This window comes from Osmerus eperlanus, chromosome 6, assembly GCF_963692335.1.
Source record: "Osmerus eperlanus chromosome 6, fOsmEpe2.1, whole genome shotgun sequence".
NCBI classification, from domain to species: domain Eukaryota; kingdom Metazoa; phylum Chordata; class Actinopteri; order Osmeriformes; family Osmeridae; genus Osmerus; species Osmerus eperlanus.
In genome coordinates, this window is record NC_085023.1 from 12180843 (window position 1) to 12203855 (window position 23013).

Below are 23013 nucleotides of genomic sequence, written 5' to 3' on the forward strand. Positions count from 1 at the left end.
TCAGCCACTCAGAGCGCGGTGGGAAACTCACCCTGTGTGTTCCTCTGTAGTCTCATCCAGGGGTTTAGGCACGGTGTGTATGCGTGTCAGTCTGAATACGAGTGTGTACGTGAGTGTGTGTATGCGTACCTGTGTGTGCGTTCAGCCTCAAGGCCAATGGATTAGACCTTAAAACAGCAGGTTGACGCTTGCTCCGAAGTCCATGAGCTGTGTTGCCCTGGCGAAGCCATTTCTATAGGTACGTGTAAGGGTATCATTGAATGTTAGGGGGGGGGGGGGTCAAACTGTGTGGGGAATCAATGTATTCTCCAGTGACTCGACGTGATAATAAAAGTCAAACGTGTCACGGAAGCAACACTGGAGCTTTAGATACCCGACAGACTACGAACTGAATCCCCACCTGTTCTCACCTGCGTACCTCAGAACGCCGTGTCCCATCTGCACCACCTGAGGAATTCTGCTGAACAAGCATACGTTTAAAAACACCCAAGTCATGCCTCGAACGCAACTCGCGTTTTCAACAAAGGGACACGTGCATTGTCAAAGTAAATACTTTATTGTGGTGGGGCGGGGGGGTGGGCGGTGTGTGTCATCTGCACGGCTGCGTCCCGTGTCTGAAGTCGAGGGCGTGCAGCGCGGTGGCCAGGGCCACGTACAGGTGGGAGGAGTTGAAGCGGAGGCAGTAGACCGGGCTGCTCACGGCCGAGGTCAGCTGAAACGACTGGAGGAGAAGGAGGAAGAAGAAGGCAGATTGTAGCATGTGGTATCTTATGACCTTCTTTACACCCGTACACATTCACATGCAGGCAAGCACGGGAGGGGTCGTTCGGTTGCGTTTTGAAGGAAATGTTGCCCGATGTTGCCGAATTTTGACACACACCTGCAAGCAGCGGGTTTGCCGTTTGTCCCACAGTCGAACGACGCCATAGTAGGAGGAGCCACTTGCGATCATGTGATTCCCGTCAGTCTGGATGCAGTATAGGGCACTGTCATGAGGCTCCTCCCACTCCATGACACACTTCCTGTTGGGAGATTAAGAGATAGCACCACTTCAAGGGATACACATCATATTGGTTTCCCTCATCCCACATCCACAGCTGAAAGAACTACGTTTGAAGACACCCAACAGTCATCTGAAACCAATTGCTATCCATATCATATTTGGTGAGGGGGTAAGAGGTGACGGTGGTTGGGGGGTAGGAGTTGACGGTGGTTGGGGGGTAGGAGGTGACGGTGGTGGGGGGGTAGGAGGTGACGGTGGTGGGGGGGTAGGAGGTGACGGTGGTTGGGGGGTAGGAGGTGACGGTGGTGGGGGGGTAGGAGGTGACGGTGGGTAGGAGGTGACGGTGGTGGGGGGGTAGGAGGTGACGGTGGTGGGGGGGTAGGAGGTGACGGTGGTGGGGGGGTAGGAGGTGGCGGTGGTGGGGGGGTAGGAGGTGACGGTGGTGGTGGGGTAGGAGGTGACGGTGGTGGGGGGGTAGGAGGTGGCGGTGGTGGGGGGGTAGGAGGTGACGGTGGTGGTGGGGTAGGAGGTGACGGTGGTGGGGGGGTAGGAGGTGGCGGTGGTGGGGGGGTAGGAGGTGACGGTGGTGGTGGGGTAGGAGGTGACGGTGGTGGGGGGGTAGGAGGTGACGGTGGTTGGGGGGTAGGAGGTGGCGGTGGTGGGGGGGTAGGAGGTGACGGTGGTGGTGGGGTAGGAGGTGACGGTGGTGGGGGGGTAGGAGGTGACGGTGGTGGGGGGGTAGGAGGTGACGGTGGTGGGGGGGTAGGAGGTGACGGTGGTGGGGGGGTAGGAGGTGACGGTGGTGGGGGGGTAGCAGGTGACGGTGGTGGGGGGGTAGGAGGTGACGGTGGTGGTGGGGTAGGAGGTGACGGTGGTGGGGGGGTAGGAGGTGACGGTGGTGGGGGGGTAGGAGGTGACGGTGGTGGGGGGGTAGGAGGTGGCGGTGGTGGGGGGGTAGGAGGTGACGGTGGTGGGGGGGTAGGAGGTGACGGTGGTGGGGGGGTAGGTGGTGACGGTGGTGGGGGGGTAGGAGGTGACGGTGGTGGGGGGGTAGGAGGTGACGGTGGTTGGGGGGTAGGAGGTGACGGTGGTGGGGGGGTAGGAGGTGACGGTGGGTAGGAGGTGACGGTGGTGGGGGGGTAGGAGGTGACGGTGGTGGGGGGGTAGGAGGTGACGGTGGTGGGGGGGTAGGAGGTGACGGTGGTGACGGGGCAGGAGGTGACGGGGGTAGGAAGTGATGTGGTGGGGGGTAGGAGGTGAGGGTGGTGAGGGGGGTAGGAGGTGGCGGTGGTGGGGGGAATATTCTAGGGACTCTGCCAATAGAGATCGATTCTCCATTAGAGGCTTCATCAATAAGTGATGGAGCTGAAAGTAGGGGCAGACAGCAGGGCAGCAGAGATTGCTGGAGTCACACACACACACTCACACACAACATTTAAAATACAGTCTGTTATTATTGTTGTGTTCACCATCTCTCAGACATACGATTGGTCCAAAAAGGTGTCAGCTGGGAGAACAAAGTGTGAAGACACTGTGACAGATTGGGAACGAGTAAGAGAGAGAATGTGTATCCCACTGGCCACTAACACTCATGGCGTCTCACTCTCAATTGCTTTCTTTCTTGTATTTTGGTGGGCGGAAGCCCCACTTGCAGACAAGCGGTCCCACTTCCCTGTCCTGGGGGAGCCTCTTGGGGGCTCCAAATCTGTCAATTATTCATGTCTAAAGAGGGACCCTCACCCTTCATCCACCCAGCCCCCACCCTCTCATAACTCCCCAGGGCTATTTGCCAATCAGATCTGATTTGTGATACTTGAATGCCCCCCCAACCTCCCCAATATACCTAACCCACACAAAATACATGCCACCTCCCCCCCTTGCAGTCTCCTCTCACTGGACCATGTCTGGTTGTAGCAGATATGTGTTGGTCTGTGTCAATACGGGGCCACCGCCCAGTCCCACCAGCACTCTTCGGAAGAACGGGCAGTGTGTCTATGAATGTGTGTGTGAGAGAAAGTGTGTGTGTCTGTGAGACAGATAGAAAGTGTGTGCACATAGTGTGTATGTGTGGGCAGGGGGAGGTCTGCTTTTGAGCACATAGCTGCTATGAAGACAGCCAGACAAGGCCAACAGGCAGAAGGACCACCCAAAAGACAGCCAGCCAGCCAGCCCTATCTAAAGTCAGACAGACGGCCAGCGGCGTACCTGGGGCTGAGGCGGAGGTCCCAGGAGCGGATGTAGGTGTCGTAGCCGCAGGTGAGCAGCTGGAAGGGGGACTCGTACACCATGTCCAGCACACCTGCGCCCCGCCGGAACTCTGATCCCAAGCAACACACACACTCACACCTGGGAGAGGGAGAGAGAGGGGAGAGGTAGAACGAGGGAGGGAGAGAGAAGGAATGAGAGAGAGAGAGAGAGAGTGAAGAAGAGTCGAGGCAGGACGAGGCAGATAGAAAGAGGAGGGAAGAGAGAGATTGACAGTTAAGGCAAGGGGAAGCCCGTGGAGCAGGAACTACCCGTTCTCAGTTGTGTCACCTGCTTTTTAACTGTATACCCTTAGCTGACTACTAATCTGTCCAATACAGGAAGCCCTTGGTGCTGCCGAGTGAGGATGTGAAGGATATGCTTACACCCTTCAGCCACCTTGCATAACCAATGAGCCTCTTTACTCATTGATGTACGGTGTATCTTTCGCATCTGAAACTTTCAAAGGTCTTTGTGTGAGTTGATCCCCTCTTTTCAGATCTAAAATGCATGAGTGGGACCGAGTCAGATGTTTGGATTCTGATAGTGTATCTCCTTGTGTGGATCTGTGTATGTGTGTGTGTGCGCGTGCGCGCAAGCACATCTTCTTGTACATAAAGGGTCTCTATCAATCAGTTTGTTCCCATGTCGTATTGGTTCCACTAGACCACCCTGGGCAGATCCAAGTAAACAGCTCTGTATCTAAAGGAGTGGGCTTTGAGACAGATTACAGGGTTCCCCCGTGGTACAACACCATTAGGGATGTAAGTATGTGTGTGTGTGTGTGTGAGTTTGTCTCAGGAGAAAACGTGTGTGCTACTGAACGATGGCTTAGTTTGTGTGGAAAAGTGTGAATCTATTTAAGGGAAGGTGTGTGTGTGTGTGTGTGTGTTTATGTGCCATGCTCTTGTGATCACAGAGCCCTGTTCCCTGGGCTGATTATTGGAGAATAACTCTAACTCGGCAGGGCGGATTATTGCAGAATAACTGTCTCTTTGTTGCACTTTAATTGCCCCATGACCGTGACTGTGTGCAACTTGCAGACCTTTGATACCTGCCCCATAGCAACCATTTAAAGGAGGCCGCTGGCCTTAACGACCAAACACCCCACCCCATCGACTCGTGCCCCCCCCGCACACACACACACACTCCCCCCCGATTCGAAAAACCCCAGGGCCGGGCTAGTAATCCCCCCAGCCTAACCCCAGGGGGCAATCTTATTGGACGAGGGCTTTCCCCACGGGGCGTCTTATTGGATGAGAGCTTTCTCAGCGCCGGGGTCTCATGACTAAGCCTTGGCCAATAGGGAGTCCGTGATGAGGCTCTCTGTCCAGGTCTGTGTGGGGCAGCAACCTCTCATTTTCTCCTCAGGGCTAAAACCAAAAGCTTAATGCATGCCACACAAAGCAAACCCCAGCCAGCACGAAAGGCCAGGGCCGTCTTATTGAGAACTCAATAGGGGTGTCTTGTTGAGATCCCTAGCTCCCCGGCTCCACCCTTAAAGGAGATAATCAATTCATAACTGGGCTCCAAAATCACTCCTCTGACAAACAGAGCGGTAAAAAAAAAATACAACAAACAAAAGAAAAAGCTCCACCGTCACCAGGGTTCTTTCACTGGCTCTCCAAACATCCAAAACAGACCAGAGCAAAACCACGAAGCAAGCGCCAGGTCCATAAAAACCCTCTTGACATCTGCCGGGGGATCTTAAAGCCAGTAATAGCACTGTAGCGATGGGATAGCGAGCTGCGAAAAACAGCAGGGATTCTCAAATTGTTAGGTCACCGCCTTTTATGAGGCCGCACAAGATTACAGGATGGGTGCATAGCCGTGTAATCTGTCAAAATGACTGTATCTGCGAGCGAGCGAGAGAGCTGCTGCGGTGTGTTCTGACCATTGCATGTCTGGGTCCATACCGTCGTCACATACCTGAGCCAGGCCCCCCCCGAGCCAGGCCCCCCGAGCCAGGCCCCCCGAGCCAGGCCCCCCCCGAGCCAGGCCCCCCCCGAGCCAGGCCCCCCCAGAGCCAGGCCCCCCCCGAGCCAGGCCCCCCCGAGCCAGGCCCCCCGAGCCAGGCCCCCCGAGCCAGGCCCCCCGAGCCAGGCCCTCCGAGCCAGCCCCCCTGAGCCAGGCCCCCCGAGCCAAGCCTGCCTGAATGTAAACCGTCACGTGGTCCGCTCCGTAGACGAGCGTGCTCCATGAGTCAGCGCAATTACGTATCCCGGGCGTCTTGTCCTCGACAACGCCAGAATATGAACGCTCGTCGGCGTTCAAAGCTTCAAACCTCATGGACTTCTATGACAACAAGGCGCTCGCCAAAGAATGTTTGGAAGCCAAATAAACATGATAGGAATTCCCCTTTTTTTAACTGTCGTACATTGGGTGGAGACTTGGCAAATGTTTCAAAGATTAATTGAAATATGTATCATGTAAGCGCTCTTTCTGTACCAGGGCTACCAACATTCTTAGGAATACAAGTGGTGGACAAGCAGGCTGAGGGGAGCTATTGATTGAATTCACTCCATAGAGTCTAAGAGCCATAAACAACAGGTACGGGCTATTACAAGTTAGCTAATGCATTTCTAAAGGCTGCTTTCTGTCACGGCATGCCTTAACGGGTGATGCCTCCAACGTTTGTCTAACAAACGCACACGCTGGAGTCGAAAGGTCGGCGAAAGACAAGAAAGGGACACTGGGTGCACGGTCAATCTGCAAAACGCATCTCACGGCCCGTATAGCCCAGAGGAGGAACAGAGAGGAGCCAGAGGGAGGTGGAGAGGGGGGGTCCCCCTTCGGAGAACACAAATGTTCCGTGACACCACCACGACCACAGAGCACCGCTGTGTCCGGCTGAGGAAAATATCAAGACTTTTATCGGTATCCGGCTAGGACAAAAGAATGGCCTGGCCAGTGACAGTCAAATCGAATGGAATATATAAATATATTCGAAACCATTTTAATGGCTCTACACTTTTTCTATCGAGACCCTGTTCAGTGCTGAATTGGACCCCAACCCTGCTGTTTGGGAGGGAGGGTAGACAGTGTGCCCTAGGGGGGAGAGACTTACTGATTGTTATGAGAGGCTGCTGACTGTGTGACACAGAGGGTGTAAGTCCTGATTTAAGCCTGTCTGGTCTCACTGCAGGAGTCAGGTTGGCTTTAAGGCCACACACACACGCACACACAAACACACACAGAAAAAAGGACCATTAATGAATTGACGGACTCGCCCCCCCCCCCCCCCCAAAAAAAAAGAAGCTAAGGGGCATTCTCTTCGTTGTTATTGGGGGGGGGGGGGGGGGGCTATAGAAAAGCAGGGTGTTTTTTCTTTCCTTATGTAGCATGGGGGGGGGGGGGGGTGCGTGGCTCTTGTAAGGTGAAGTCTGGAGTCTAACCCAGGGGCCCGGGGAGGCGCTGGGAAACAGGCCCTCCGGTGAAAGGCCGTCAGACAGGTAGAGAAAGAGCCCTGCTGGGGTTTTCATCCGCTAAAACAAACAGAAGGGAGCCACGCTGCAACCCCGCTGCACGTCCACCCAATTTACCCTCAAGACCCAGCCACAGGGGCACAAGACAGCGGGCAAGGAATGTGTGTGTGTGTGTTTGCGTGGTGTTTGGGAGATGAGGGGGCTGGGGAGGGGGGTGGGGGGGGTTCCCCAACAATGCCCACCTTTAAATGTCACATGAGTTGTCGCGGAAAAACAAAACAAAAACAACAATACGGCAGCAATTTGTATAACGCAACGACCTCCACGACGCAGACATTTAACCCCGTCCCTTTCAGCGGCGGAATGCCAGGAATCCGCCCGGCGATTGTGTTTAAAGAGGGGGGACTTCCTTTTGACGGGAATCTCGGGAGCGACGGCTTGGGATTTTCTTTGATGCTTTTTTTCTTCTTCTTCTTCTTCTTCTTCTTCTGTTTAGCCGTGAGCAAAGGCGGGCGTGAAAAAAGGTCGGGGTGCCACATGGAAAGGCGCCACTTGTGTGGGATCTCCCTCTGTATGGTTGATCATAGGCTCTTTGTGTGCCACAGAGATGAAGAAAAAGAGACACAGAATTAATTGCGACGGAGGGGAGGATAGAAATGTGTTAAATTAAATTAAAATCGGAGTCACAATAGGTGAATGGGTTGAGAGTTCTATCGCGTCCCCCCCCCCGCCCCCCCCCCCCCCCTGGGGTAAGTGGGGAGGTTTTTGACTTGCATGGCAACACTTAAAAGGGTCAACAAAGAGCAAGCGATTTCTAATGGGAAGGGGCTCGAATGGTGGCACATTTATTAGAACGTGCTCTTCTACGGCCTCTGTAGCGTCTCGGCCCTCTGACTGGTGAGGGACGAGCACTTGGCGGAAAATCAACGTCTTCGGACATTGTCCCGGGGAACCCCGCGTTCTTCATCCATCTACTCCGAACGTTCAAGTTCCCCACCTTTCCCTCAACTTCTACACCTCCGTCCGTCTCCCGTCTCTCAATCCCTCCCCCTCTGCATTAATATCCACACACACACACACACACACACACACAGACATTTACCTTCTTGAACCTTCTCCCTGTTCTAACACAAATCTTCAGCTCGACGCTCAATGCATTCCGGTGTGTGGCATGACCGGATGCCCTCTGCAATCTGCCACGGTTTTCCATTATGCGATGGAGGACGAATCACAGATTCTCACTGGATATGATAAGTGTTGTTATGACACTTGTTCTCAGATCCGGACTGTGTGATGTAGCAGCTGTTTCGAGGGCGGTGATCTCTGGTGCAGGTGAAACTTCTTTATGATGTTTTGGCTCGGATGTGTGGGCCATCACTTTGGACTTGTGGTTGCCCTCATGCACAGGGTTGTGAGGGTTCATTCTGGTCGTCTGTGTGTGTGTGTGTGTGGATATTTGTCGGGCTATGGAGAAGTGCATATGTGACAGGGAAGACATGTACAGCCCCCTCTACTCCCCCAGACTGCCCTGTGTTGAGTCAGTGATTCAGTGAGTCAGCATGGGACAGACAAGGCAGGTCAACACAGATGTGAGCTAGTCCATAGTTCCATGACCAGCTGGTCTGACAATGTGCCATTCGACATGGACTGTACAGCAGCATGTTACCTGAGTCCGACCCAACGAGATTTCTAACTCTACACCTGAACCTAGTCAACAGTCTTCTTGAGGAAACGGATACCATACAAAAAAGAATTTTGTAACCCTGTCAATTTGCCAAAGACCCCTCTCTCTCTCTCTCTCTCTCTCTCTCTCTCTCTGTCTCTCTCTCGCTCTCTCTCGGTCTCTCTCTCTATCGCTCTCCTTCCACTCTTTCTCCTCAGCTCAAATTTCCATGTCATTTGGAGGCAGGAAGCCCCATTCTCTCTCTGGCCGTGACACAGACGTGTCAGGGGTGTTTTAATTCAGGGCAGGTAAAGCTGGGAATTACTGCGGCTTGTCATGGATGTATCCGATTTAAGCCTCTGTCTTTCAGAGTAGGCCAGGAATTCACCCACCCAGGCCCCCTTTGAACTTCTCCACCACTCAGAAAGGGCGGCTTCTTCGGAGAAAGAGACAGATGATGAAACGACGACCATCATTATCGCTCGTTTCCACACTTTCGTTGCTCTGTGATTGGTTACACAGGTGTGTGTGTATGTGTGCGTGAGGGGGGGGGGGCATAAGAGTTGGAGCGTTAAGTTTCTGTCAGTTGGTAATAAGGGGCCAGGGAGCAAGTGTGTGTTAAGGGCCAAGAGTGAAACTTGATAGTCAGTGACAGGGTGTGTGTGGTGGGCTTAAATTCTTTGCCGTATAGTTTTTGCTTTTGTGTATTCATGTTTAATATTTCTGTATAGAGTGCACAGTTGGCTTAGCTTGTTTAGAGCACAGTGAAGGGTGTCTGGGTAGTGTGTGTGCGCCTGTGCATGCGTCAAGTCTCACCTCTCCACATCCCAGATCCTCAGCGGCGCAAAGTTCTCGCAGCAAGCCGTGCCCGTCACGAAGGAGCTGCGTTCAAAAGAAACAAAAACGAGACAAGGACATTCGAAATAAGAAGAGAGGAACGTTCAGCAAAGGCAGCCACAGGGTGACACGCTCAGCAACCCCTCAGCCCGACACACATTCATTGTTTTGCAGGCGACAGAAGAGGGGGGGGGGGGGGGGTGCAGGGGAGAAACTAAAACACTTGTGATCTTTTGATTCGAGTGACAGGTCGGAATTAGAGGTCTAGGTATGCATGGCGATGTATGGGCCTGGGGAGGAGGAGGGGGCGGGGGTGGGGGTGAAAGGAGAGGGGAGGAGCGGGCTAGGAGGGGGGTGAGGGGTGCAGCAGGGTCTGTGTAGAGGGTGTGGCAGCGGCCAGGGGTGCGTGCCGGCGGGGGGGCTTCGGCCGGGCCCTGCCCATATCTCAGAGCTTAGGGACTCCTGGAGGTTTGACTGACAGAGGGGAGGTCCGGCATTCACATCGAGACACATACAGAAACACACACTCACACACACACACACACACACACACACACACGGTAACAAACTCCAGTGCTAGGTGAGCCAACAGCACTGTCCGTTCTCACACAGGCAGAGCAGCAACAGACACTCCTTGGCCATCCTCTGGCGGACTCATCTAAACTGACAGGAGGGAAACAAACAATTAACCCCTGCTGGGGTTGAGAGCCCTCATAGGGTGGCCCAGGAGCGGTAGGATCCCCCAGGCACATCTTACCCTTTCTATTGTTCCTCTTTATCCTCCTCACTCATCTAACCCAAACTTTGGGTTTCAAATGCTCTGGGGAATCGCAGCATCCCAGTAGCGGTGTTACCACAGGCACGTCCGCTCGGAAGCTACCAGAAAAAGGTTCCGAGGTGGGTGGAAGTGCTGCGCTTGGCTGGGGAGATCGCGATAGTCATAGTGGGGCTCGGAGGCACAGTGGAGAAGGCCCGGCGTGGAGGGAAAGCCAATGTTGCCCGAATGATCCCGAACGTGGGAAGAGATCTTGTGGAGAGGAGGAGGGGCGAAGAAAAAAAAAAACAAAGAAAAAAAAAGGAAAGGAAAGGAAAAAGAGGGAAAAAGCATCTAGGGAACCAATCAACCCGCTTCTGGTGGTGGAAACCCTTTGTGGCCTGTTGGCGTTGGGACAGGGTGGGGGGGGGGGGGGGGGTCGGTGAAGGTGCGGGCTAGTGTGTGTGTGTGTGAGCGAGGGTGTGTGTGTGTTGGAGGAGAGGGGGCTGGGACAGACACGTCAAACCGAGGCCCAGGGGGCAGCTGTCAGGGCTGGAGTGAAGTGCCCGTTAGTGACGGCTCTGGCCCCCCTGTTAATTAGTGTTGGGTAAACTCATTTGGGCCCCGTCGGCCTGCTCAGGGGGAGGTGGGGCTGGAGGGGGACATGGGGTAGGGGAGCCCCCGGGCGAGTATGAGCGTCGGTCTCAACCTTCGACCCTCGCTGACACAGGATACAATAGGGTTAAGGTCACACACTCGCTCCCTGGCCCCTTATTACTCTCCATTACTCACATTACTCACCCCTCACTGGGCCCTGCCTTGGGGGGGGGCACATACAATGAATAAACAGCCTCTGCCCCCACTCCTTCCCTCCGACCTTCATTCAGCGCTAAGGCCTGATCTGGGGTCAGACTGGCGTACTGATATCATAGCCGCTAAGGTCAGAGCCCCCTCTCGCCTTATGTGGGACAGGTGCCCCCCCCCCCCCCCACCTCGCTCGTCCCCAATCACCTCTCTTGAGAATCCTGGTACCCCCTTCTCCACCGTGACCCCCCCACGCACCCCCCCCCCCCCCCCCCGGCCCCTCTCCTCCCCCTCCCTCCACGGTCCGCTCCTCTCCTCTCATCATTAGTAGCATGCTGAGCCTGTGCTGCCGTTTGGGTAACCTCATCAGCTGGCTGCATTATCTAAGGGCCTGTGTGGCAGGGTCACACAAACTAACTCAGACCCCGCTGGGAACGCGGCCAAACTGACACACACACACGTACGCACATGCACACACGCGCGCACGCGCACACTCACACGCCTAGTAAAGAGTACACACAGATAAGCAGACACATCTACACACACACACACACAAAAGCACAGGCAAGTGCACGCACAAATAAACACATTCTCGCACGTTCACACACACAGGCAGCGCAGACAAGTGCGAAACACGCGCACACACACACACAAACACACACACACACACACAGTGAGTTCCTGCTGGGAGATGAGCCCAACAGTACCAACATTGTTAGCTTCCAATCAACAAGCTGACCGCACAGGGCGCACCACACTTTCCCAAGACCACCACAAACACTCCAGTCCCTGCTCCCAGTCTGAGAGCCAGACCTCCAAACAAGCATGTTCCACATTCACTCTGTAGAAACCCACATATTAGACACATTTAGATGACCATTTATAACCAGTAGTATTATTAGTATTTTATTGGCAGTTTCTTCTGTGGTCCCTGCAGTTATATCATCACACAATCTTTATATACCTAGTTTTGGAGATAGCGAGAAATAACTTGGGATTCGAAAAGGTATACTTTAACAAAGCATTGAGGATGGAGTCATACTTTTGAACAATTAGTTTGTTTCTTTACCTTTCTCCTCATACATATATTTGAAGAAGTCATCTTGACATAAGAGAGCAAACAGCCTCTGTCCCTCCTGAGGGAGCTGTGTTTAAATGGTCTCTGCTTCCGCCAACGGTGTTCTAATGATATGTCCAGCCTACCACAACGGAGGTTCACTGGTATTCTTTGGTGTCAAACCTTGAGTTGGAACTGCACATTCTGAGTTTGTGTGTGTTTGTGGCTCCCGCAGTTGGCTTGCATTGTTAGTCCACTGCACAAATTCCCTGCGTGTCTAACCAGAACACAGTGTCGACGACTGCTGTACTAAAGAAGTAGTAGAAGAAGAGTTTGCTGGAATCTTTTAAAGGGTCAACATTAATTAACCCACGGCTAAAATACCTTATTCCATTACAGAATATAAATATGATTTCGTTTTTTAATACTATTATATCTTCATATTTGTATGATTTAAACAACTATTTCACATTTATAAAGGCTAGCCGACTGGATAAAATAGGGGAAAACTGTGTAGGATAATTACTTTTGACTCTTTTACTTTTTCTATGGCCGAGGACATCAATAGCAGTCTAAACTTGTGTGCAGCCGCGAGAATTCCAAGCAGCTCTTCCTGATGTTTCCCTCCATTGGGAAGAAAACAAACAAAAAGTAAGTCACCAAGCATTTATCTAAACTCAGCCCCTAAAGGCAATTACAGAAGAATAGTCCAAACTGCAGAAGCAGGCGTATATGGGCTAGGGCCTAGCCGCTAGGCGATGGGAATGTGGAGACATGGCCCTGGACTCCAGGGGCGGCTCAGCACTGGCCCCCTGCCTCCCCCCTCTCCCTCCGTCCACCTCTCCTGCCCCCGCCCCCCTCCAGCCAGAAAGAGGTTGTTAATTTGTTGCGCTTGACCCTGGGCTTTGTGCACTGCGTGTATCTAGTTTGTAAAAAGTGCTTTTATCTGCTCTCTAAATATGTCTGAGCTCAAAGGGTTATGATGCTTTTATATCGTCCTGGAGGGGAACAATGGCAAAGGGGGCTTGTGCTGACCCCCGCTGACACACACACATACACCCACCCCTGGCCTCCAAAGCCTGTCCCCCCCAAATTCGTGCCCCCCCCCCCCCACTCCCCTTTCCCAACCCCCTCCCGCCCCCCCCGCCCCCCCCGCCCCCCTCCTGGCCCTTTTGGCTTCTGTTTGTGTCCCTCCTGTCTGAGGTCACAGGGACAGCACCGGGGACATTCCACACACACAGCCTCTCTGCTTAACCGGCTGGAACGAAGCAGGCCAGCGCTGAACGGGCCACCAACACGTAACACCAGAATTCCCTAACAGAGAAAATAATAACTGCCATTACTTACTGCTTAGACTGACTGGCGATTGGGAGAAAATGGCTAGCTATATATCCCAACAATGGAAGGCTGAGCTTGGTGGTTCAGAGTGGAGGGTTCAGAGTGATGCGCGACAGACGGGTTGTAAATTGGGATTTGCTGCTGGTGTGGGAGCGCTTCACTTGAGTGATAAGACACTCTGTTGTGTCCCTCACTCTGTACGTCTAGAGGGAGGGACGTTCGTTAGGATTATATGGCTGAGGAAATACCACTGGGAAGCAACGTGGAAGTACATTTGCACCAATGTGATGTTTTAGTGGCAATTCACGCGAATGTCGTGTTGGTTGCGATCCAAATCGACTCAACATAAAATGTGAAATGAGTCCAATCAATCAGAGTGGTCATTCCAAACAATATTAATAATAATATATAACTATATGTGATGAAACAACATCTCAATAAACTTGACATCATATTGAGACATTATAGAGAACCTTTTTCATTATTAATCCAAAATTCTAATTGAAGGCACCCACAGCAGTGTTTGAAGGCACCCTAAATTGACATCAAAAATATGCCACAAAAAATCGTATTTAATATGGGTAATAAGTTATTCAAGTTTTTTTTATTCCAGCCCTGTCACCCAAATACAGAAGTAATATACTGCATACAAAAGTCTAAGACCTGAGACTTTTCAACACCTGTATGAGGCCAGTTTGTAATGAGAGGCTTTGAAAGCTGTGTATGTGTGTGTGTGTATCTCTGTGTATATGTGGGTCATCTGAATTCCCAAGCTCGCCTCTGTGTATACAAGATGAGTCCGCAGTATAAGTAGGTTTGGGTGTGCGAGAGTTTGAGGTACTGTATATCTGAATGTGCGTGTGCATGCACCGGGGATGCATGTCTGTAAGGTGGGTGTGCGAGGAATGTCTCGTAAGGTGTGTGTGTGTGAGTGTGTGTGTGTGTGTAGGTGTGCGGGTGTGTGTGTGAGTGTGTGTGAGTGTGTGTAATGAGTGGCTTCAGAGGAGCTGTGATTATTCTCTCCTCCTGTGGTGTGGGTCCTCCGGCTCTGTGGGCCCCAGAGAAAGCGCCCTGTATTTAACGTGTGGGAACGCACATTCAGACCCTTATCGCTGCATTGTTGCAGCCTCTCTCTTTTCTTCCTTTTTTTTTAACTAATTGAATTCTTGACTCCTGAGCCACAGGGCCGGCCTCAGAGAGACGAAAGAGAAAGACATGAATTTCAGGCTTTTTCTTGCGGTTGAGTGGGGCAGAGCAGTGGGGGTGAAATTGGAGTGTGGGGGTGGTGGTGTTGAGCAGGGGGGAGGAGAGGGGGGGGGGGGAGGGTGTCAGTCTGTACTTTGATACCAGGGGTCATAGGTCACCCCCTCCCCTCCGCAGTGAGAAAGTGGCGAATCGGGCTGGTTTATCCAACAATCATTTTCCTTTGGAAACTTTCAAAGGCAACTCGGGCCCTGCTACATCTTTGTAGTTGTGCTTGAAGAATTCTACACAAAACAAGCCTAACCCAAAAAGGTTCCCCCCTTTCTCACCTCTCCTCAGGGTAGCTTCTCCCTCCACTGGCTTCAACCAGCCCCCCACCCCCCCTCCACAACAACACCCCCACCTTACTTCACCTTACTTCAGTCAGTCAGTGTAGCCCCCCCCACAAAAAAAAAGCTCTTTGTGCTCCTGGGATTTTTTTGTGTGCAGGGTAATGGATCAATCTGATTGGCTCTTTGGAGCAGAGTACAATTGGACTTCACGGACAAGGCCTTGACTCGTTATGCTCCTATTGGCTATCCCCACAAGTTAGTACTTCCCTCAAGACCTCAGGCACCCAGGTAGTTCTCTCGTGACTCTCCCAAGAAATACAACCCAGACCTACAAACACATAACCCGTCAACGCAACGGTAGCAACGAGCAGTTTCAAAACAGCTGTGTGGAAAAACTAGAACGTGACATCCGACTATCCCAATCCCCTGGTCTGAAACCCTCTCTTCAGCTCCCAAACCTATGACCGGCGAGCTCTGCAGCACGAGGAGCAAACGGAAGAGAAAGTCGCTGCCGTGACTTATGCCAGGCAACCATATCAGCTGTGACTCGGCGCTCCCTCTCCCTGAGTGGTGACCTGCCACTGCAGCTCCAGCGGCCCAGACGCGACCTGTTCAGTCTTGTTGCCTCTCGGCCCCACAGGAAACGCCTCAGTCACCCATTAACCACCTGCCTGCTTCCTTCTAATTCTGCTCTGCCCCCAAACACACCGTGCCGACGATGAAGGGCGAGAGACAGCAGTGGAGGTGGGAGGAGGGGGGGGGGGGGGAGAGAGGGAAGGAGAGACAAAGATACAGAGAAAGTGATACAGAGAGGAATACAGAGATAGATACACAGACAGATGGGGCTGTATTCGGCCATGTCAACACACCCCCACTCAAGCTAAGCCTTTGAATCCAAGTTGTTCATCATAGGTCCGTAATATTATGAAAATTCCACCATCTATCTATAGTTATTATGACAATCACAATGCTACAGTACTTACATAAGTCCGAACCTACACGCAAAGCTGTAATTGAATGTTGATCAAGTCAACACCATGATAAAAGTAACCGTCCTCGCTATCGTGTCAACTATGACCTTTTGAGCAATTTGTCACTCGTATTGTTAAAAGGATTGTATAACTACTTGCTCTGAGCGTCAATGCTGTAAAAACAAACGCAGATCTTTCAGAGCCACCCACCTCGTTCAAAACTATATCTGTCCGACCGAAACCTTCTCTGGAGCGGTCACGGTCACATTTCAATAAACCTCCTCAATGCCATGCTTGGGTCAGGATTCAGTATCACACAGTATGGCGTGGTGGAAAAGTCTATCTGAGGGAGAAAAGCAATCTGGAGGAGAAGGCCATGGCCAGAAGCTACTGCTGGGATCAATCTACCTCCACGCAGGCATGGGCCAGCACGGACCAGTGCCTCGGCCTTGGCATTTCACATGAGCCACAGTACGCCACGCTAACAGGCCTTGAGATGACACTCGCTGGAAACCAGACAGAGGGAAATGGAAAGAAAGAGGGAGATAAATCAGGTAGTGAGATAACATGAGGGAGGGCATGGACGAGAAGGAGAAAGAGGAGGAAAATGGAAAGAAGGGGGCAGCAGCTCTGTTTGGTGCTATAGGGTTGAACAAGGGGGTGGGTGCGTGGCATGGCAAGGTTGAAAAGTATTTTGGACGTATTCGAAAAACTACTGAAACAAATAAACTTCAAACATGTGCTGCCTATCCTCTCTTTCCATCTGAATGTGCTACAGGTATCAATGTTGCTTTTACATCGTTATATTTACGCGCTTGGTCAAAACTGGGAATCTGCGGTTTGTAGGGTAATGATGAGTTGGTGGTGATTAGCTAAAATTCTGCAATTACAGATTTTACAAAATCCTAAAAAGGTCTACTGGCCAGTGGTAGAGCAACTACACAGTATGGCAGCAGTATAGCCACATTAGCATCAAAGTATTATGGGCAATAGGTCAGCTCTGTAGTGTTTAGCCCTGCTAGCAAGGGGGGGGGGGTTCTTTCACCCATCTACCTACCAGCCCCCTGCTGTCCTCTTCTTTCATCTCTGTATTCCTAGAGCGTGACGCGGGGACAATTGCATTTATAACAGATGGAGCTCCTCTCTCTCCCTTCCCCAGTCACGAGGAAAAAGTCATAGTAGATAAACAATGACAACTTCACTGTGTCATTCTCAGCTACCGTTAAAATAACATTCAACAAACTTTTCCAGAGTGGTTCAGCGAGTCACCAAATGTCCCAAACTGACCCTTTAAGGGCTTGGGGACATGCCCAACATCATACAGCTGTGAAGATGATTTAGCTATTAGGTATTTACCACTGACAAACCATTTGATGCAACTTTGACCAACAAATGTACATCGACTTCAACAACCTGCACTAAACAACAAGCATCCTCACCATGAAAGGCCGCAGGTTTTGAAGACTCCTCTCTATGCCTTCAGTATTGGAAAGGTAAAGAATAATACCGCCCAAAAAGTGAACCTGTTTTGAAATGTATTCTTGTCAAGCATTTTCTTTCAGTGCCAATTCACAATTTTTTTTCTTATAGATAAAAATGAAAAAGCAATACTCAAGGCCAATGACTTCCATAATCACTGTGGCTGCGTAACATCTCTCTCTGTGTTGGCTGCCGTCACCTCACGAGGTTGAAGAGATGATTTGTTTTTAAGGGGGCTAGGTGGGTTTACAGGTTTATCAGTTAGTTGACACCTCCGTTCCAGAGGAGTTTTAATTAACCAGCCCGTTGGTCAGTGTGTGGAAGGAGCAGCCTCCATTATGAGGGTGCAGCAGACTGAGGCGCGGCTGCTATTTCAGCCAGCAAATTGGATAGAATTAATGATGTGGATAATCGTCCCGTACTCTCAGATCTGGGCACACAGGCTGGGCCACCGGGGATAGAAGTGTTGGTGTGTGTGTGTGTACACTGAGGAGAGTGTCAGATGTGTTAGGAAAGTGTATACCATGTAGAACAGGTGTGTGTGTGTGTGTGTGTGTGTGTGTGAGGGACTATCTGTGTGTGACAGGAAAATGGAGGGGTTTATGGTGTGGACATTTTGAGGTGGTGTGAGATTATGCCTTAGTTTGCCCCAATGTGTACAGTTCAGTCAATTTACTTGGACTCCAGTTATGAATATGAGCAATCCATGTCTTGAATTGAAAAATAGCTATTGTTATACCTGTAGTTCTTTATCATTCACTTAGACAGATGACAGATGGCCCAATACCACGGCCTAGACTTCATTATGAGATCAGTTAGAGGACATTGAAACAAATAGATTGATGCACAAAACCCTAACAACTGCTTAATTTATAGTAAGTTGACAGTTAGATTAGCATATAGGGTGATCATCCCCCCCAAAAGTGGTACTGTACCAAAAAATGTATGAAGCCGACCCTCTCAGAGGTCGTGAACGAGCTTCTCTCCCTACAGCACCTGTAACTCTGGGTTTCCACTCACTGGCTCTGAGGTCAGTCTGACGGATCAGCTGCCTCTCAGTCTGGCCTGGGGCAGGTGGCGAAGCAGGGATATGGTTACAGCCTTGTGTGCCTGTCTATGTGTCATTATGTGTGTGTGTGTGTGTCTCTCTCTCTCTCTCTCACTTAGTGTGTGGGTGTGATCATGGCTGAGAAATCAAAAGAGCTCCAATGGCCACCCTGCTTGGCTGTGATATCCTGTGTCCCCCCCCCCTTTAAGCCTTCATCCATTCTTTATCTTTCACATCTACAGGTTATTCTTCAGTTGGATGGTAGGAAAGGTCATTCATCTACAGTATGTTTGGAGAATGGGGTGGATATCTTATTATTATAGCAGTGACTGGGTTCTAGGATCTGCTTACCTCAGTGTGGGACTAATAGCCACGGACCACACCCTGTCGTACAAGGGGATTGTATACTTGGGGCAGTTGGAAGACAGGCTCCATAACTAGAGGAAAAATATAAAAAGCCAATATGAATACTGTTACATATTACAACATGTTATACTAGTAAGGACAATGCATGGAGACTGTTTGCATCACTTTTTTTTTTCAGTTTAGACATTTAGAATATGTTAATGTAGGATCATCTAATTATAAAAGCAGGAATTCTGTCTGTGTGTCTGTGGCACAATTATTTCAAGAATCAGGTATTGTATGGAATTGAAATTTACTAGGTGTATTTCTCAGGACCAAAGGACGTGCAGTGTGAAGCTATTTGGTTGAGCAGTTCACAATAAATAAATAGAAATACATAAGCACATTCGCTGCCATGTTAAGCTGCACTAAACAATGGCCACTGGCAGACGCGGCCTTACCTATGTTTCACCCGTTTCAATTGAAACGGGCCCCGCCCTCCAAGGGGGGCCCCAACAGACCAGCAAAAATCCCATTCATTTTCTCCGTAGGATATTGATTGCCAGCCATAATGTCTGAACCATCCAAGGTAAACTGACCACGAGCTACGAGGTTGTGAAACGAAAGTTTCTGCTCCTATAAAAGCCACAAGTCCGTATGAAATCAACCTTGGCCGGGTTTCCCAGATTCGTTAAGAAGCTCTAAACGCTAAGAGCTTCTTAGGAGCGTTCTAAGAGCGTTCTCTTAGAACGCCCGGCCCTTGTTAGTTGCGATCTTGTGTTGAAATACTACATTACCCACAATCCTAAGCAACACAACACTGACTGATATCTCTGATTGGTCGAACTCGCGATTACCATGGCGACGTTTACCGCCCCCGCGACCGGCTTAAGTGATCTGAAGGTTAAAATGTTACGTTTTGAGCAGGAAAAGAAATGAAACGTACATATGCCAGTGGTGCTGAAAAACTAAAGGACAGCAAAAGAAAAGCCTTATCCAGTCTACCAAAAGTGACCTTTTTCTTTCGTCCAGCATTTGTAGAGCTAACGTTAACCCTACCGGCGACAGCAGCGGTGCGCCCAGTGAGCTGCATGTCCACGGTGCTAAAATAACGTGGAGCCCATCGTTGTAGCTCTACTTATGATAAGTTCGGTTCAGTTTCAGTCACTCTTTTTCTTCTTTGCTTTTGTTAAATAATTCAAGTTGAGGGGATGTTTGAGCTGTTTTGAGCAATATATTTTCAGCCCAGACAGCTGAAAATATACTGCGCTAATCAATTAAGCAGTGAAGTTGCCGTGCGTGAAAGGGCGAGGCTTATTCCAACGTAAAACGCTGTATAATTGTATATCGTTTTAATCAAATAAGGTTGGATTATTTCTATGTTGAGCTGCCCTGTTCTTGAAGCTGAAAGTGCACGTAATAAAATAATATACCATTGATGCAAACCAACAGGAATCCTTGCTTTTTCTGCTCTATTATGTTTATGTTTTATGTGGGTAGGACCCCATATTAGTTATTGAAACGGGCCCCCAGATGCTTAAGGCCGCTGCTGGCCACTGGGATAGTGGTAATAACAATAAGAAATATCAGAATTACGCTAACCATTATCTTTTTAGGGAGGTGTTAGAACTAAATTTGTCTGTTGTCTCACCCTGGCTGTCCTGTCTCTGGAACCACTAATGATCATCCCTCCTCTGCAGTCCAGGCAGTTCACCTCCTGGTTGTGACCAGAATACTCCACAGAGAAGCCACTTCTCCTGTGATGGACCAGGATCTTCCCATCACTGAGACATAAAAGCCCATTGTGAAATACAATTTGGTCAAATATACAGTTAATCTGAAGCTGAAAGTGTTTTTTATATATACTATATATTTGACATATTCCCTATATGCCTTCATCCATTCAGTTAGGTGACATTTTTAAGTTTACCTTCCCCCACTCACGATGTGTGTGTCCGTCACAGCGAAGCGGCACACATCATCCTGGTGCCCAGAGAACACAGCCATTGGTTTGCGCAGGAGCTTCCCTCTGTCTTGTCGTAGAGGATACGCTGCGATGTCCGCAGCCTGAGACAGATACAGCACGTCATCGCTCAACTGGATCCATGGCAACAAGCTGTAGGGATAACTACGTACTCACTAAATGTTTCCCACAAAAGGGTTTTGATACAATGGCGATTTGAGAAACAATGATTCTGAGTTGCAATGACACACCTTGGTTTGTCATTTTAAAGGCAAGGTTTTCGGTCTGAATGTTGTCCAATCATTGCGTTCGGCCCAAACGCAATGATTGGTCGTGTTTTTTTATGGTCATGCGACATCACGGATAACTGATTTATTTTATTGTCAGAGCGTTCGATTTATCGATTGCTATCAGGATGTGAAGTTTATTTTACATTTTATGAAAAGTGTGTAATGAAAAAACATTACCTACCCTGCCTTTAAGTATGGAGTCAGGTGGCTGAGCGGTTAGAGAATCGGGCTAGTAATCAGAAGGTCGCTGGTTTGATTCCCGGCCAGTCAAATGCCGTTGTGTCCTTAGGCAAGGCACTTCACCCTACTTGCCTCGGGGGAATGTCCCTGTACTTACTGTAAGAGCGTCTGCTAAATGTCAAAATGTCAAATGTTAAGTAATCTACCGAAGAAACTATAATCCAAAATGTCTGATTAGGTTAGTGTACTAACTAATGTGCTTATTGCACATTCTTTGTGTCAATACCAAAGCCTGAATTGGCTGGACTGACTTGTGTTTTATTTTTTTTTATAACAAAAAAAAGAAGAAATTAGTCATTTAGCAGACGCTCTGTCCAGAGCGACTTACAATAAGTACAGGGACATTCTCCCCGAGGCAAGTAGGGTGAAGTGCCTTGCCCAAGGACACAATGTCATTTTGAACTGCCCGGGAATCGAACCAACAACCTTCTGATTAATAGCCCGATTCCCTAACCGCTCAGCCATCTGACCCCACATTATTTAATCCAAAAGTGAGGACATAGCCAAATCTAATTATATGAATCAAATCACTGGTATGTCATCAGTCAATCCTTGTAAAATGCTGTTCAGTGGATCTAACCTTCAGATCAACATGTCAACATAAACATGCTTTGAAAGGAGTCTAAGCTCACTCACTTGATCTTCCATTTGAGGGGGACATGTTTTCTACATATCCCGTGGCACCAGTTCTGAGACACCTTCACTCTTTCTTTCAGGGGGATATGAGGGTAACTGTAAAACAAAACATAATTTGAATGATCTGAGTGATTACGTACAACTTAAAGTGCTAAACTGTCAGTCATAGCCTTCCTTGATATCGTACAGATGCTCAAATAGTGTGAGGTTTCAAGTTTGAAGAAAAACGTTATTTGTAAGCATCAGAGAATAACAAGCTAAAAGGAAACGGGCGAGTGATTCCGTAAACCAGACTTGTTTGATATGACAGGGTCTCATCTCAGTGGGCGACACAGTCATCCAGAACAGTAGCATATGCATTCACATGTGTTGGGGAGCACAGTGCCATAGGGGGTGGCCACAGCCTGCAGGAAACAGCCTGCTCCTCTCACAGAGCTGAGCGATGTGAAGCCCCATAGCACTCAGTAGGAAGGCCAAGTTCAATTACACTAGCTTCAGCCTGAATCTCAGATGAGACAGCCCACAGTTTGTATAGAATGGGTCTGTGGTGAGTGAGGAGGCTGAGAGGGAGGAAACTGTTCTGCCAGGCTGTCTCCCATCCCAACTGCCATGTTGGGACCACTGGACCAAGTCAGTCATGGCTAACAATCTTGGGATATTGTTAACACGCTTGATACGTAGGCATAGATTTCCTTCATAACTAATGTTGTGTGTGTAGAAAAGGATTGGCATTGACTGTTTACTGATTTTAAAGCATTACACTCAAGCAAGTTTCAAGCAGACATTAAAAGGATAATACTGAACAATTGAATCAAAACTGATGATCATCCATTCATGATACGAAATACACTTTACTTAATGTTAATGACGACCTAGCAGGTAACTACCACGTACTACCATCAATGTGTACTTTACAATTATAGGTCTACTTGGTATAGTACGTAAAATAGTCTCGCAAGCATTATATACAACCTCACATGTAAACACTAAAACGGAAGCAGTAAGATCACCAGTCTTACAAGTCTCTTCCTTGTCGTGTTATTCCAGTGTTTATGCTCTCTTTCGCTATCTCCCTCCATACTGCGTCACGGTTGATAAAATTATTAATTGTTTTGCAAACTTGAGAAAGACGAGTCAAAGACTTGCAGTCCAAATACGACAAAATGTGGTAAAGGACATCCTCTGGTAACTGAAATAACAACATTTTGAGTTATTTGAGAAGTTTGCTCTTTTCCCGTTACGTATTGTCTTGTGTTTTTCTCTAGGAGGTGTACTGCCTCGTCTCTGGTAATTTCCTAAAACAGGTTTTGATAACGATATACAATATTCCATGTTTTCAGAACGCGTGTTTACAAGCGATACAGGAAGCCATCCCCAAGCT

General features: G+C 49.6%; 1 protein-coding gene across 2 annotated transcripts; it reads right to left on the reverse strand.

The window, feature by feature from the left end:
* Positions 1 to 545: 545 nt before the first annotated feature.
* On the reverse strand, positions 546 to 23013 carry fbxw4 (F-box and WD repeat domain containing 4). Of its 2 annotated transcripts, none has more exons than XM_062463538.1 (9): positions 22652 to 23013; positions 21633 to 21728; positions 20434 to 20619; positions 20155 to 20287; positions 18510 to 18595; positions 9152 to 9217; positions 3209 to 3349; positions 881 to 1022; positions 546 to 721 (listed from the first exon to the last, which is right to left on the reverse strand). In XM_062463538.1, the coding sequence occupies exons 1-9, from the start codon at positions 22834 to 22836 to the stop codon at positions 590 to 592; spliced, it is 1167 nt and encodes a 388-aa protein (XP_062319522.1). In that variant the 5' UTR covers positions 22837 to 23013; the 3' UTR covers positions 546 to 589. The 2 variants fall into 2 exon arrangements, with proteins under 2 accessions (XP_062319522.1, XP_062319523.1); XM_062463539.1 differs by having other exon boundaries at positions 20434 to 20570; positions 22652 to 22792.